The 15661-nt window shown below is 35.4% G+C and overlaps 1 protein-coding gene across 12 annotated transcripts in view; it reads left to right on the top strand.

The window, feature by feature from the left end:
- Window positions 1-15661, top strand: part of GARNL3 (GTPase activating Rap/RanGAP domain like 3) — a 41062-nt gene that overhangs the window by 11564 nt on the left and 13837 nt on the right. For 4 of the 12 annotated variants that reach the window (XM_048966227.1, XM_048966225.1, XM_048966231.1 and 1 more), the window contains exons 4-17: window positions 1153-1252; window positions 1658-1776; window positions 2550-2614; window positions 5088-5151; window positions 5396-5428; window positions 5810-5885; window positions 6483-6581; window positions 7076-7179; window positions 8119-8227; window positions 10523-10568; window positions 13063-13169; window positions 13777-13892; window positions 14654-14758; window positions 15443-15517. In XM_048966227.1, coding sequence (XP_048822184.1) covers window positions 1153-1252; window positions 1658-1776; window positions 2550-2614; window positions 5088-5151; window positions 5396-5428; window positions 5810-5885; window positions 6483-6581; window positions 7076-7179; window positions 8119-8227; window positions 10523-10568; window positions 13063-13169; window positions 13777-13892; window positions 14654-14758; window positions 15443-15517 — 1218 coding nt within the window. The remainder of the gene's footprint in view (window positions 1-1152; window positions 1253-1657; window positions 1777-2549; window positions 2615-5087; window positions 5152-5395; window positions 5429-5809; window positions 5886-6482; window positions 6582-7075; window positions 7180-8118; window positions 8228-10522; window positions 10569-13062; window positions 13170-13776; window positions 13893-14653; window positions 14759-15442; window positions 15518-15661) is intronic. The other 8 variants (XM_048966228.1, XM_048966226.1, XM_048966237.1 and 5 more) reach the window with 6 other exon arrangements.

The raw sequence follows: 15661 nt of genomic DNA, 5'->3' as shown, positions 1-15661 counted from the left end.
CAATCTCAGCAATTTAATTTTTAAGGAAAGAGATGATATTTCCTTTTTTTTTTGTAATACTTTGCTCAGCTTATGAAATTAGAAGAAAAATATTCATTTTATCCTCTGCAGTCCCTAATTCACCATGTTACACCAGTGTCCCCTTTGTGCTTGTTTTGTTGGGTTTTTTTTTTGTAAGTTTTTCCTTGGTGTGATGAAGGTATAGCATCTTTTTCTTTTTTTCTCCTAGATGTGTTTAGGCAGTTATGTTTATTTTTAAATATGAGACGAAGAAGCTGAGTGGAGTCTGAAAGAGTCATTCACCTTAAGTTCTCCAGCAACTCTTAGATTTCTCCTTAACTAATTGGGGGGGGAAGGGAGGGGGAAGGCTATCTTCCTTTGAAAATCATTTTTGGCTGTAAATAGAACCATAATATTTGAAGAAAGAAAACTTCATAGTCTTGAAGAGTATGTAAGGTCTTGGTAAACTTATGATGAACTGATATGAATCATAAGTTATTAGTTTGCATCAGCATTGGGTGCAGCATTAAATTAGATATTCTGCATTGATTCCCTCTTGGGTCGTGTTCTGTAGATTGGATTTTCAGTTCAGTTTCATGCAGTTCAAAAGCTCTTTATCTTTTATTATAGATAGATTCTCTGAGTGACTGGTGAATACCACATGATAAATAGACATGGCCTATTCCTTATGAATGCTCGTAGTGGAAAAGGAGTGAGGCATGCTGAATTTCTACAGCATTATCTGCTCCAGTTAGGAGTCCTTGAGAAATATTTTGGGAAGAAAGGAGAAAATGAAACTTGTGAGGAGAGAAATCTGTTTATTTATTCATTTACTCTTAAATTTTAAAAACATAGGTCTTCAAATTAAACATTTAAAGATCTGCTTTTCAGTGGGATGCTAAGGTATTACTTGTAATAGTGATATGAAGGGAGAAGACTGCAGTTATTTAAAAAACAGAAGAAAAATGCTTTAATTTCAACTATACAACAACTCACTTCAGAATAATTCTTGGCTTTTGGAAAAAAAGAAAAAAGGGTGTACAACTAGAATTCTTCCAGTGAATTGACCATGCTTGGTGGCTTCTTCAACTGTTACGTTCTCAATTTTTTTAATGCAGCATTTGACTGAACTGTCTCCCAATTCTTTTTCAGAATACAGGCTACACTCCAGGTACATGGCACAGGACAGATGTGCATTTGGAAAATCCAGAGTATTATACAAGATGGTATTTCAAATATTTTTTAGGAAAAGGTATTAGTGTTTTTGTGAATTGCCTGAATTTTTGTTCTGTGCAAAAAAAAAAAAAAAAAAAAAAAAAAAGGTATCTTTGAATTCCTGTTATTTATATATTGAAAAAAGATGGTATTAACTTAATATTAATGTGTTTTCTGTCCTGTATTGAAAGCAAGTTCTTATTTCATGTATTTTTAACTTGAAGACAGAGGATGTGGTTCTGTAAGCAGAAGAAATCCTGCTAATGAACAGGAAGATTTTTAAGCCCTTCTAGGCCTTAAAATCTATACCTCTCTTGTCTTTTAATGCATATCTTGTATAAATAAATATTTACATAAATAAGCGTTTATTTTCTATGTTTTGTGTATTTTATGAGTATGTGTGTTTTCTTGACAGTGGGTAATACTACTTTTCTTCCAATAGTTCATCAAAATTATATAGGTACAGACTCAGAGAAGAACCCTTTCTTTCTGTCTGTTGTACTTTCTGACCAAAATAATCAGCGTGTTCCTCAATACCATTCAATTCTTTGGAGAAAAACGGTAAGAAATAAATACTTAATTGTTGCTTTGCCTTTTTTGTTCATTTGTATTGTTGTTTGTTTTAGATGCATTGATCATAGACTTTTCTGCTTTCTTCAGAATTTCAGTATTTAGTATGTAGATTTTATTTTGTAGGAGAATGTAAAATTCTACCCTAGTAGATAGCACTAAGCTAGCTTAGTGGGTAACTTACACTAAATTTTCTGACAGAGATTTATGACAGTAGTTATTTTGTAATTTTTCTTACATGGAGTTCTGCATTATTTTTGGAAATGTTGCCTAAATTGTTTTTGATTTATATTTTGTGATGAATTTATATAGTGACTTCATAGTACAGATATACTGATATTTTTATATGATAATAAGAACATAGCTAAATATGATACTGGTTTCATTGATATCTTGAGGATTTTTTTCCCATGGACCTCTTCATAATGACCTATATCTAAACAATTGATTTAATACCTTTCAGTACAGCGTTGCACTGTAACTTTCCTTTTGAAGTTCCTCCATGCCAGCGTAGTCAGAACTGAGAAAAAAAAATTTTACATCATCCATGCCTTTTCACATTCAGCTTATTTCAGTAGGAAATACAACTAAGTAAAGCTAGTATGATCTTGATCTTTGCATTTTACTTAATTGTTTTTTTTATCAGTATTCCTATTTTAATATATAGAAAAATCGGTATAACCTGTAATGCCTCCTTGCTTTGTTTTTTTGTTTGTTTGTTTGGTTTTTTGTTTGTTTGTTTGTTTTGTTTTTCCACTTTATAGGGTACTCAGAAAATATGTCTCCCTTACAGTCCCACAAAAACATTATCAGTGAAATCTATATTAAGGTATGTATTAACAAGTAAATTATCTGATATTTGTCTTTTACTGTAAATCAGAACTTGTTTCATTATTTTCATGATAGATTTTAAAAAGCAGGAATAATAGGCTTGCAAGTCTTCATCACTGAGGACAGCAAAACGTACTTTTAATACCTGCCCTATAGTAGACAAAGTGACAACTTACAATAGATTGATTCTCAACACTTCAGTGATTGAGAAGAACGACCTGCTTAAATTAGACAGGCCAGGAGCAGGAGTAAAGAGCAGCAGATTTTGACTAGAGAGCAGATTATGTGGCACTGACAAGAGGAAGGAAACAAGGGAGAAACCAAGAATTTTATCTGCAAGTGATTGTTTCCTTGCAAATCCACACTTTGTGTGATTTATACACCCTGTCAGTGAGACTAAAAGATTCTTTCCCCCAGCCAGTCAGTATGAGCACACTTATACTGTTCTGCCACTTTTCTGACAGAAGAGAATATAAAGTGAGCAGCCCAATACCATTTCTGTTTCTTTTAACTGTATTATCAACTGAAACATCAGAACCCTTTTCTGCAAAGTGTTTATTCAGATTTCACCTGCAGTTTTTATAATCTAGTTATGTGGCATATTTTCTCAAGGTCCTCTCTGAAAACTTCAAATTCAGCCTTCGACTTAGGCAAGGATTGTACTTCCTCTAGAAACTCGTAACAATTGTATTCATTTTGCTGAGCAGGTAGTATGTATCAGATGAATGGGCAGTCATTGGATCTCCAAAACCTTCGATACATAACAGGGTGAAGGCAAATGTCTCTTGCTCAGAGGCTGGTTCCCTGGATAAGACTGCTAATGCTGATGTAAGAGAAGCATTATGGGAGCAGAGCATATACTGTGAAGTCAGAAGCACCAGATCTGGTTTTTCCACAACTTTCCAAGTTTTATGAGAAGCCCCAGTCCACTGATTTTGCCAGAGAGGCTAGGCAGAACATTGGGGCTCATTTATTGAAATTTTTTATCTGTTTACCTGTGGCTTTGGTTTGATGTCAAGATGATGAGTTGAGAACACTTCAGACATCTGCTACCTTCCTCATTAAGATGAACTGAGTCCCCTCACAGCTTCTGCAGGTCTGGAGTGAACACTGTCCCTACTGTCAGCACTGTGTTCTGTACCTGTGTAAACACCTGATTTTCCATGTCTGTCCACCAGTTGCTGAAACATCACTTCCTAACATCACTTAGTAACACAGCCTCTCCCATCCTTTCACCAAGATGCACAGTCTTATTCAGACATCCCAGATGCAAGAAATTTTGGCTTCTGTTAGGTACGCTGTTACTCATTTATTGGAACACCTTCACGTGGGTATTCCATCCTCCAGATTTTGAAGGAAAATGGAAGCTTGTTTTAGACCCCTGTTCCTTGTTTTCCCCAGCGTGTTTGCTGCTTGGGATCAGTTGGATGAATGTTGCCTCCTTTTGCCCACTGAGGCATGAAATAAATCTGAGTACTCCATTGCCCCTAAGAAGGTTCCTTGAGCCTTCCCTCAGAGCTGATTAATATTCCTTTGGCACCTTACCCTGTTTCCACCAAGTGTGAATCTTGGTAGGAACTGTTCCAAAGAGTTATCAATATATTAATAAGCCCATTTGTTGTGAATGAATGGGGACATTGTAATCACTTTGAAAAGGAAATGGAGCAAATCTCATCTACATTGTGATCCAGCTTAAATAAAAATGGAACGGTGCACCAAACTTGACATACATGTTAGTTTGCTGCATTCTAGACAGATTGTGTTCTGTACTGAAATAAATGGACAAAGCCATAATAAATGCAGGAGCGTACTGAATATTTCTGTTTATTGAGGCAGTTGATCATGCTTCTCATTTAAATACCCTTTCTTCTGTTTTTCTGTTCTGTTTTTGTATCTTTGTTACTTCAATTTTATGCTAAACTGACAGTTTTTTATTTTAATTGCTGCTTAGCCACATGCCTGGAAATGTTCAGTGCCTGGTTGAACGGGAATTTGAGCAACATTTGCTAGTGGATGGTGTTTCTGCTGGTGGCAAAGGGGTTGGAAGTAGATGATCTCCAAGGCTCCTGCCAACCCAATCCATTCTGTGATTTTTGTATTGTTTTAGAAGAGACAGAAGAAAAGCTTACAAACCAGAGTAGGTTATTGAGTAATATAGAATGCTTTTAGTAGGTATATATAAAGCAGAAGTGAAGGATAATGGATTTCAAATATGTGTTAAATGCAGTAAGCATAATCCTCACTTCCATCCAAGGCCTTAGTAATTTCTGTTCTTAAAATCTGAAAGAAGTTTAGGAAATCTTAGAGATTAGCATTGTGAAAAAGAAATAACAGTTCCACAAAATATTCCATATTAGGCAGACTCGTCGAACAATTCCTTTCAATAGGAGGCATAACTGCAATTAATAATACTTTAATGTTGAAAATATGTTCTTTCCTTTCTATTAAACAGCATTTCATTTGCATTTCAGTGCAATGAGTCTTGAGAAATTTGAGAAGGGGCCAAGGGAAATTTTTCATCCTGATATACAGAAGGTAGGTTGTGACTTCCCATGTTTCTTTGCTTTTCTGTATTATTTTCTGGAAAATAAAACATTGTGAATATTTTTTTCTGCTTTGTTACAGTAGCAGGATAAATGAGAGAAGGGGTTTTGGTGTTTACAACTAAATTTTTTTTATCAGTTGAACTGGCCATTTCAAAACAAAACAAATATGCAATAATGTAATGATTTATGTTGTCTTTAATATGAGAGTGCTAAACATAGTGTTTTATTTACAGGATTTATTGGTTCTTGAAGAGCAAGAGGTAAATGTAAGCTTACACTCTTAGTTCATAGATCTATTCAATAAATCAAGCATTGTATTTGAAATATTTGTCCTAACATATTTGTGACAAATTTCAAGTTGATGCTTATTGCAGTAAAAAATGTAGTATTAGTTTTCAATGTGAAATTGAAAATCACTTTAAGCACCATTATGAAAAGTATGTTATGTAATTCATAGTCTATAGTCAAAGGTAAATTATTAGATGTCTGCTATTTGTACATGTAATGGAACTGATATGAGGTGAGTACTCACATGTGCAAGATATACACAAAGCTACATATTTTTAAAAAACCTTAGATTTGTGAACATTTATTTTAGGCCTTTAGATTGATTGATTTAGCTAATCATCTTTGGTTTAATTTTTTAGGGATCTGTGAATTTTAAATTTGGAATCCTTTATGCTAAGGATGGGCAGCTTACAGATGATGAAATGTTCAGCAATGGTGAGTCTTTCCCCTTTTCCTTAATTGTTCTATTCATACAATTGAAAACCATAGGATAGTGCCCAGATGACAGATAATGATAATTTTAACAGTAATTTTGTTAGGTTTTCATGCTAGTGTTGGGTGGGAAAAATGTAGCATAGACTCTTCTGTTTCTACAAAAGGTTGCCATAAGAGCCCTACTATTACAGCTTGGACTATGCTGAAATTTTCTCCCTAGAAATAGACTATACAGAGTAAGGTTTGAAAAAAGAAGCAATTGAAGGAGGCGACTCATGTTACCTGAGAAAGGTCCTGTTGTTTCTACTTCTCATTCTTATACTTTCACATCATTATTACATTCTTGCATGTGCTTAAATAGTGTTATGGCATTAGCTGAAGAGATGATTCTGTAGTGTTGCGTGATTATCCTTTTCCTATAATTCTGCAAGACTGAGAGGCTGTTTCTGTCAGGGCAGAAGGCTTGGATGACACTAGGAGAAACTAACTCTGGTCCTTATGTCCTGCATACAGGACTTGTTCCTGTATTTTGATTAATCTTTGATAGGTGTTGTGCACGTGCTTTTCTACTGTAACTGTTCCCCTTTCCATGTGTAGAAACTGGAAGTGAAAGCTTTCAAAGATTTTTGCATCTCTTGGGTGACACGATTACTTTGAAAGGCTGGACAGGCTACAGAGGGGGACTGGACACAAAAAGTAAGAAGCAAAGAAGCAGAGGCTGCAATTTAAATTGTTTTTACTTATTGCATGGATATAATATGTGTACTTTAGAAATAATATGATTTCAAAACAGACTTCTTATATGCTTGCTAAATGTTCTGCTTCACCAGAAAACAGTAAATCAGGTTAGCTTAAGTCACTGGGGAAAGAGAAGTATTTATATGACTTGTATTTTAAAGTGAAGGGAATGAAGGAGTAACCTGACATACTTTATAACGATAGGGCATTATGGCTGTGTTAAGACCTATATGTGATTTCAGGAGGCTTGGTAAAGGATGTCATAGGTTTTAGCTGTTTAAATACACAGATTAGGCTGCAAACTCAAATTTAGACATCTGTGCAAAAGTATAAATCTAAAATGGGTCAGAAAAAGGGATGACTAAAGAAAATTTGAAAGAATGACCTGAAATATTTTTGAATCTTTTGGAAACTTGACATATTTCTGCTAAGAACGTTGTCTTTCTTTGCAGATGATACCACAGGAACCTTTTCCATCTATACAGTTTACCAAGGGCATGAAATTATGTTCCATGTTTCAACAATGCTACCATATTCTAGAGAGAACAAACAGCAGGTACATATTTCTCTCATCCTCCCTTTTTTTCCTTATTTCCCCCCCACCTCCTTTCCCAGTAATCAAAGACTCCAAAACTTCTTAAAATAAGATAGGGATATTTTTGCCTGTTCATAGTTTAGAAATGAAGAGTTTTGCAAAGAATATCAATACTGATTAATTAAAAAATGATGAAGTATTCTGACAGTCAGATGATTTGTAGAGCTTCACTGCTGCAGTTGCCATTGCTTTCAAAGATTTTATGAAGGCTGAAAATTAGACATGTATGGTATGCATGAAAGTGTTCTGATAATTCATACAGCTCATACTCAGGTAATAATTAATGTAGTTTGAAAGAAAGTCTGCTTGTTAGTGCGCTAATGGTGAGCTTTGTGCATTTGCTGTGAGGCAATGCCATTGTTCTCTTCATAGGAAGACCAGGTAGGTTCTTTGGTACTTTTCAGATATGCTGTCTTGCATTCATCACTTGACCCTTTCTGAAGTGTCAGTCTTCTCATACTTCTGCCTTGAGTAACAAGATCACAGAATAAACCACAGGACTTCAATTATTATAAAAGAGTAATGCAGAATTGGGGTTTTTCTCCTTTTATTTCAAGTAATGAATTTTCTTTTACAGAATCCTAGTTGTTCCATTTCCTGTTTGTGAATATTAATGTTTGTAAATTCTGACAGCTCTGCTCATTTAAAGAAAAAAAAAAAAGAAAGCAGTACATGACATTGCTAAGCTTATTTGCTTATGATTGGAGATAGTATTAATTATTTAAAGATATTTGTGATACTCTTTATTAATGCTTGACGTTTTGTAAGCCACATCCAGTTTAAGAGTATTGTTTCAGAGTTCTGTCACAGAATTTTTAAGGCACTGATCTCCTTTAAGTCATTCTCTTCCCCTCCTTTTCCCCTCTCTGTCTTTCTCTTTCCCCTTTTTTTTTCTTTCAGGTAGAAAGGAAGCGGCATATTGGAAATGACATTGTCACTATCGTATTTCAGGAAGGAGAAGAGACTGCTCCAGCATTCAAGCCATCCATGATTCGCTCTCATTTTACACGTATCTTTTTCTTTATATTTTCTACTTTTTTATTGTCTTTATTTATTTTTAATATTGCTTCTAATTTTACCCTAACTTCCTCCTGTTTGCTGTTTACAGGGTGCGTTCTTTACTTTCAACTACTTGACTAGTAGCTGTAAGTCTCCTGCATAATTTTTTTTGTGTCAAACTGCTTAAAAGACTACTTCTATGTCAGATTACTTTTTATTAAAAGCGTATATTTTCATCATTCCACAAACGCAATTTCATGAAACTTTGTAAATTTTCATAAAGTATAAATTCACAATAATATTTCTGTTATTGATGTTAAGTAAGATTGCATCTATTACTGAATATTATCTTACCATGTTCAGATGATGTTTATTTTGGGTATTTATGTATTTTGGTTCACTGTATCTGAAGACTTTCAGACCTTAAACCACCTGTCTTCCAGATTTGTTGCAGCATGTATTTTTCAAACTTCTGTTTGAAAACATTGTGAAGACAATGTAGTTCCAAAAAGCTGCTGTCAATTGCATCAGACTGTCGTGGGGATCATACCAGGTGATCTATATATCCCATTCTGGCGTCTCTTAGACCAGATTGAATGGAACATGTAATTAAAGAAGAAAAACTTTATACATGTGCTCTGTTGAAAAGTCTTTAAAAGTGATCACTGCTTCAACTTCTAAACCTAGTTGTCAGATTGACTGCTCACTGTTGTTGGAATTTTCTTGCTAATCTTTCTTTTTAGATTGATAATAATCTAATTTGCTCTACAGGGAAGAAGCATCTAGAGCAAAAGAAATTCCACATTTAAAATGAAAACAAACAAAATCCTTTAGTTAGCAGAGCAACCCAAATATTACCAAATAGTAAAAGTTTACCAAGTCAGTATAACTCTTTATCCACGTCAGTGTTCGTAAACAGAGATGTAATTCTTCCTTTATTGATGTTAAGAAGACATATTATGTAATTAATTAACCCTGCTCTTTTTAATTTCTAACAAACATTTCAAGGTTCAATAGCCTCCTGGTCATGGGGCACATGTTGCCAGAACCTCTTATGCCAGACTAGCATTCCTGTTTTCCATTTTCTCTTGTTCCTTAGTGATTTGGGTACCAGGCTGGGTACCAGGCTGACTGCATGCTCAAGTAGTAAACTTGTCTTCACTTATGACTATTTTCATGAGAGAGATATTCTTGGTTGTTGACGTGGAGCCTCTTGGAGCCGCTCCCCACAGAGGATCAGTTCATCATGGCTTTACTTCGTATGAATTTGTTTGTTTTTAGAGTGATTACTGGGTGGGGAAGGCTTGTGAGGATGCTTATAGATGTTCTTGTGTCATTATATAGCTTGGAAATGTTTTTGAGGAAGCATGAAGACTTGCATGATTGCCACACACACATAACTGGAAAGTAGGTTAGGGTAGAACCTGCAACAGAAAGATCTGCTTGCCTGCCTCTTTGTTGTTGAGGAAAACAGCTTAAAGATGGTGCCAAATAAATGGGTTGATGAATGGAAAACATTGAGCAGAATATTAAAGATATGAGGTACTATCCTCATAATACCAGAAAACTGGTCCTTGAAAACTTTATGAAAGTCTGGCTTCTGAGGGATTTCTATTTACCTGAGGTACATGACCCTCCCGTTGAGAGGCTTTACTGAAAAATGTACCTACTGTCTGCTATTTCAGGGAGTTGTTTTTCTGTTATTTGAATTAACTGCTTTCATAATGAGTCAGAGGGGCAGATGTGCCTTATGTCTATATGAGCTTGATTAGGTCATTTGGGAAGATCTTTACCCTTTTGTAGTGGCAGCTGAAGACTAGGCAATACACTGTTAAACATCTTAAATGCATATTTGAGTATTCTCGGTTTATATCTTCCTCTCTGTTTTCTTAGAACCCTTCTAGCAGAACTATTTTGTGGGATTCTTTTTTTCTCAGTGGGAGTTTCAGCACGAGTGACTGTGGGAATCAGTGTGGTGATGGTGTTTTTTATCATCTAAATGAATTTTTAATCTGAAGTCTGTCAAACTCACAAACACAAAACAATGTAGCACACTTTTGGCTTCATGAAGCAGCAAGAAATTTATGTTAATAGTAGTAGCTCTATTTTTAAAATGGTTCAAATGCAATAATTTTGTATGAAACTCCCTTTATAAAAATAGAATGTACGTAGCCTAGAATATTTTGTCTTTACATTGAATTATACTTGACTGTTATTAAATCTACTATCTGCTGCAGGGAAAAAAGTGATTAAAATATATGTGAACATCGTTAGTAATGGATTAATTTCCTTAACTGGATGACAGATATTTTTGCCTTAGTGAGATATAATAAGGAAAATGATAGTTACAGGTAGGTGCTGATTGTAACTAATAACTTTATTCTGAATTTCTGATGGATTAGACGTAATGGGAAAACATTTTGTGTTGAACACCTGCCTGCAAGTCAGGAAGGCAAATGAACTTTTAGAATCGAAGTATGGACGTGGATGCAGGTAGCTGTAAGTTGGCTCTAAGTTATTCCTTTCTAATCGTTAGAATAATGACATCCTGGAAGCTAAGGTATGCACAGCAAAACAAAATGATGGAAGATTTGTCTTCAAGATTCTGACTGCAGAGATCAGTAACATTAATTAACTGTGGTGATGTGATGGTTGCGGATTGTCTCTTTGCAGGTCTGAGTTTGGTTGTAGATAGGCAAACCAGATCACTTTTAGGAATCTTGAGTCGACTTAAGAGAAGTACAGTTGTACATCACTGTATGGGAACTGCTGAGTCACGGCCTGAACCTCTGATTGATCACCTGAGGTGAGCCATGAGTCAGCCAGAGAAGCACAGGTGAAGGCAATTCACCTGTGCTGCCGGAAGGGGTGGAGCCTGGCTGCACCCCTCCTAGACCTATTTAAGAGCTGGCTACCAGAGGGGAAGGATCTCTTCTGGAGGTCACCTCTCTTGGTGGTTTGTGGTGAGCTCAGCCGAAGGGTAAGCTCTTCCACTTATTCTCTTTTTGTTATCGTTATCTACTTTGCCTAACTCTCTTGATTATATTGTGATTATAACATCTTGATATCTATTGATTATACAATTATATTGTGATTATAACATCTTGATATCTGTTGATTATACAATCACATTCTTAAAACATGGTGAAATTTTGCTGGTAAATAATGTATTCTTCACCAATGTATTTTGCAGTTAGCTATAAGACATGAAGGCTGTCCAAGGCTGAGTCTGTCAGGTCTCAACAGAATCTGAACAGCAATCTTTTCTGCAGCCTTGTGTGTAGGCTTTAATAAACAAAATGACTTCTGCCGTGTAGTTGATCCTAGCTATTGTCTAGAGATTAATGCAGTAAAGTACAGTAAAAATGTTGAGGGCGTACTTTTATAGAATCATAGAAAGGTTTGGATTAGAAGGGACCTCAAGGATCATCAAGCTCCAACCCCGCTGCCACAGGCAGGGCTGCCAACCTCCATATGTAATACTAGACCAGGCTGTTCAGGGGCCCCATCCAACCTGGCTTTGAACACCTCCAGGGACAGGGCATCCACAACTCTGCACCAGTACCTCAGCACTTTGTTGGTGAAGAACTTCCCCCTGACATCCAACCTAAATCTTCCCTCCTTCAACTTAAAACCATTTCCCTTTGTCCTGCCTTTATCTACTCTTGTAAAAAGTTGGCTCCCCTCCTGTTTGTAGGCTCCCTTTAGGTACTGGAAGGGTGCAGTGAGGTCACCGTGCAGCCTTCTCTTCTCCAGGCTGAACAAGCCCATCTCCCTACACCTGTCTTCATGAAGGAATGTTTATTTTAATCTTTTCCTTTCAACACATAATCTGGGCCACTTGTACCAACCACAACCCATGATTTCAGAAACTGCTCCTCAGATCTGATCACATGATTCCAACATACAGTAATTCCTGGATTGATTTGGAAGTTTTTTATATGTATGGATATGTACAGCTCAAAGGATTGTTTTGCTAGAAATAGCTTTCTTATTTTATACAGATAATAAATTTAAATATTAATGCTATAAATATCTGTAGAACTCTGTATCACTGTGTTTGTCTGGCATACTGCTAAAACTAGCTCAAGAAAAAATCAAGCAGCATGATATTTCATTTTTTCTTTGTTTTCTACTTCATAGATTTTTTTTTTTTACTTGTTCTGCTCAAGCTAAAGAATGTTTCATACTGTGTATCAGGATAAATGACTAATTTTTACCTAGACTGAATAAGATAGATATAGGGGACTTCTGAATTTGTTCCTTGAACAGTTTGTTTCTAGTACCTGGAGAATTGTATGCACAGTTTTGTTACCTGCCATTCTTGGGATACTGGATCCTTTGCTGATCAGTAGTAATCAGCAGGTACAGCTTTCATGGGAGCAGTTCTCAGTCTTGCTTCCTCAACAAAAGTGAATTTGCTGTTCCCAATATAAATTCAGCTGTATTTGCACTGTTACTCAGAAAGATTCTCATGCATGTGGTGAATGCACAGGTGAGAGAGAAAGCTTTACCTGTAATGAGAACATCTTGCAGGGGAACAGCTGTTCTTTTTGGAAAGGACTAGATTTTACTAGCACCGTTAACAGCATTAATCTGTAAGTAGAATTACAAAGTTCTATCATAATTTTAGTGTCTCATTATTTATGTAAATAATTCATGGTTTTGGTTCAAGTGAATAATTCCAATTGAGTGCCCATTTATGAGGTTTTTTTCGTTCAGCTCACGGAAATTTTTCTCCCAGACATTCCCAGATAACCATTTCTGGTTCTTTTTTTCTATCTGTAAAAATGACAGACTTTGAAAGTGGCTTCCAATATAGATAAATACTTGTTCTTTCAACAGGCTAAAAATATTTTCAGAAGAAAGCGTTCCTCTCTTTGGGCCTCCACTTCCATCCCCACCTGTGTTTACAAATCACCAGGAATTCAGGGATTTTGTTTTGGTTAAATGTAAGTCAGTTTTCCTTTTGCTAGAAATACTTCTTTAGTAATTATTTGTCCAGTGCTTGTTACAGGAAGCGGTCCTTAATGCATTCCAGGAACCTGATGGAGGACTTTTGCCACTGTGTTATATTCCCCAAAAATACCCAGATAATTGAGGTTACCCTTGAAGACTAGGTTTTGTTGGCCAGAGACTTCTTTAAAAAGCTTAAATAAGGTTTTGTTGGTCTTGTCATCGTGACCGGTAGATCAAAAGCAGATACCTAGCATAATAATCATGATTTTGCTCTCTTACCTGACAGGAACTTAACTGTTAACTTATCTCACATATTACTCAAAAATATTTAAATTGGTTTCATACTTACATTGATTCTGTCTTTTTTATATTGTATTTTTTATATTGGTTAGGTAGTTATTGGGGTGCTTTGTTGAATTCTGCCATTACTCCTTCTTCCCTCTTAAGCTTGAAGGATTGTTATTTACTAAAAACATGTAAAAAGGAGGCAAAACTAAGTAACTGCGAGAAAACTGGGTATACTGGTACAGAAGCAAACTGCAGTCGGTAGAAGGTAGCAAAGCAATTAAAGTAATATACCTTCTTTTCTACAATTTTTAGTAATAAATGGGGAAAAAGCCACCTTGGAAACACCAACGTTTTCTCAGAAACGTCAGCGTACTCTAGACATGCTGATCCGCTCTTTATACCAGGACCTGATGCCTGATCTGCACAAGGTAAATGCTAGTCAGTAGTGATGTCTGTGCTTTGCGTATGTTCTTATTTTAGTACGTGAAAAGCTCTGCTGCATTGAAAGACTGAAATTCTGATGAGAAAACTGAATTAAATATACTAGGCTAAATACTAATTGTCACATAATTTGTTTTACGGTTATATGAAAGTAGACAGACAATCCTTTCAGGATTGGACTTTTCATGCACTTAATAACAGATCTGAGGAGAAGCATAGCAATCTTGCACTTTATATAAGCTTACCTGCAACAAGAGTATAGAATAGTTAGGAACTGAGTATTCAAAACAGGTATTTGGATTTGTCTTCTTATCATAAAAGCAGCTCTTATCGCATTATGTGCAACTTTGGATTACTGTGATTAAGCATGAGATATCTTCATTTTAGATGATGAAGACTCAGTCTTAATGCAATTCTTAACTAAAAAGAAGTTGAATACTTCCAAAATTGGAAAGGTGTTTTTTCTCACTGTTTATTTCTCTTAGCTAAATAGGTCTGCTTAAGCTTTCTTGCAGAAAAATAGAGCAGTCAAGGATTGGAATAATAGCAACTTCTGTTCTCAGAGAAACCTTCCAATTAATTGATCCAGTTAGTTGATGATAGGAAAATATATTAAAAAGAAAGGCAGAAAATGTAAATGATACCACAGCAAATAAAATAAAGTTAAAAGATTATGAAAACTTTGACTCAACTGGAAAAAAAAAAAAAAGAAAAAAAAAAAAAGAAAGCTGCTTTTTTCTTTTTTTAGAACATGCTGAACAGGAGGTCCTTCAGTGATGTGTTACCAGAGTCTCCAAAATCAACACGGAAGAAGGAGGAAGCTCGGCAAGCAGAATTTGTCCGACTTGGTCAGGTAGGATGAATTTCAGAAGTATGCATTTATGTTTACAAGACTGTGTCTTAATGTTATAGAAACACTGGATTTTTGTATGCTGTAAATATAAACGAGGAAGATATATAAGATACCTTAAATAGACTTATTATCTGTCTCAATGAAAATATATTCATACAGTATTTCTCTAGAGTTTTTAGACCTTTTAGAATCAGCATGCTTCTAGTTATTTGTGACTGAAGAATTTGTGTTGCTGTGACTGTGCCTTAAGCACCACCCCCCAGGTAGTGCATATGTGCACTTGGAGTGGCTTGTTATGTAGTTTTGCAAGTGTAACGCCAGCTTGTTAACAGATAGAAGGATCTGCTAACCAGCTCTAACTGCTTGAATTGTGTAAGTGGCCAGCTGACATCATTGGAATAGGGGCTTCTGTCTATGACTAAGTTGGACAGTTCATGTAATGAATTTTCCATTTTTTTTTTAAAAGCTGTGTATCTTTTGTCTGGGAAGATAGTCCATAGTGGTTAGTGTGCATTTTGACATAGATAATTATGTTTTCTTTCTGAATTACTGAAAACGTAACAGAAAATCCAAACTAAGTAAGCTACTTTCTTGTCCTAAATTATCTGTTCTATATAGTCTTTAACTTACATACTAGTGATAAAAACTTCATTTAATTAAAGTATTTATTTTATTTTATTTTAGGCACTCAAACTGAAAACTGGTGTGAAAGGGGATACACCAGCTACCTTGGCAAATACAAGCTTTTGTAAAAAGGAAGTGAGTGAACCTGTCTGTTTAAGGAGAGTTACTAGAAAATGAAATGCTAGTGAATATGGCGTACATATATGCCATATGATGTACATGGCATTGTATATCAGTTCTGTATACTATTTATTTACTTACATAATTAGGTGCTATAGC

The sequence above is a fragment of the Lagopus muta genome, chromosome 19 (assembly GCF_023343835.1).
Source record: "Lagopus muta isolate bLagMut1 chromosome 19, bLagMut1 primary, whole genome shotgun sequence".
Taxonomy (NCBI): domain Eukaryota; kingdom Metazoa; phylum Chordata; class Aves; order Galliformes; family Phasianidae; genus Lagopus; species Lagopus muta.
This window is presented reverse-complemented; position numbering and strand designations above follow the sequence as displayed.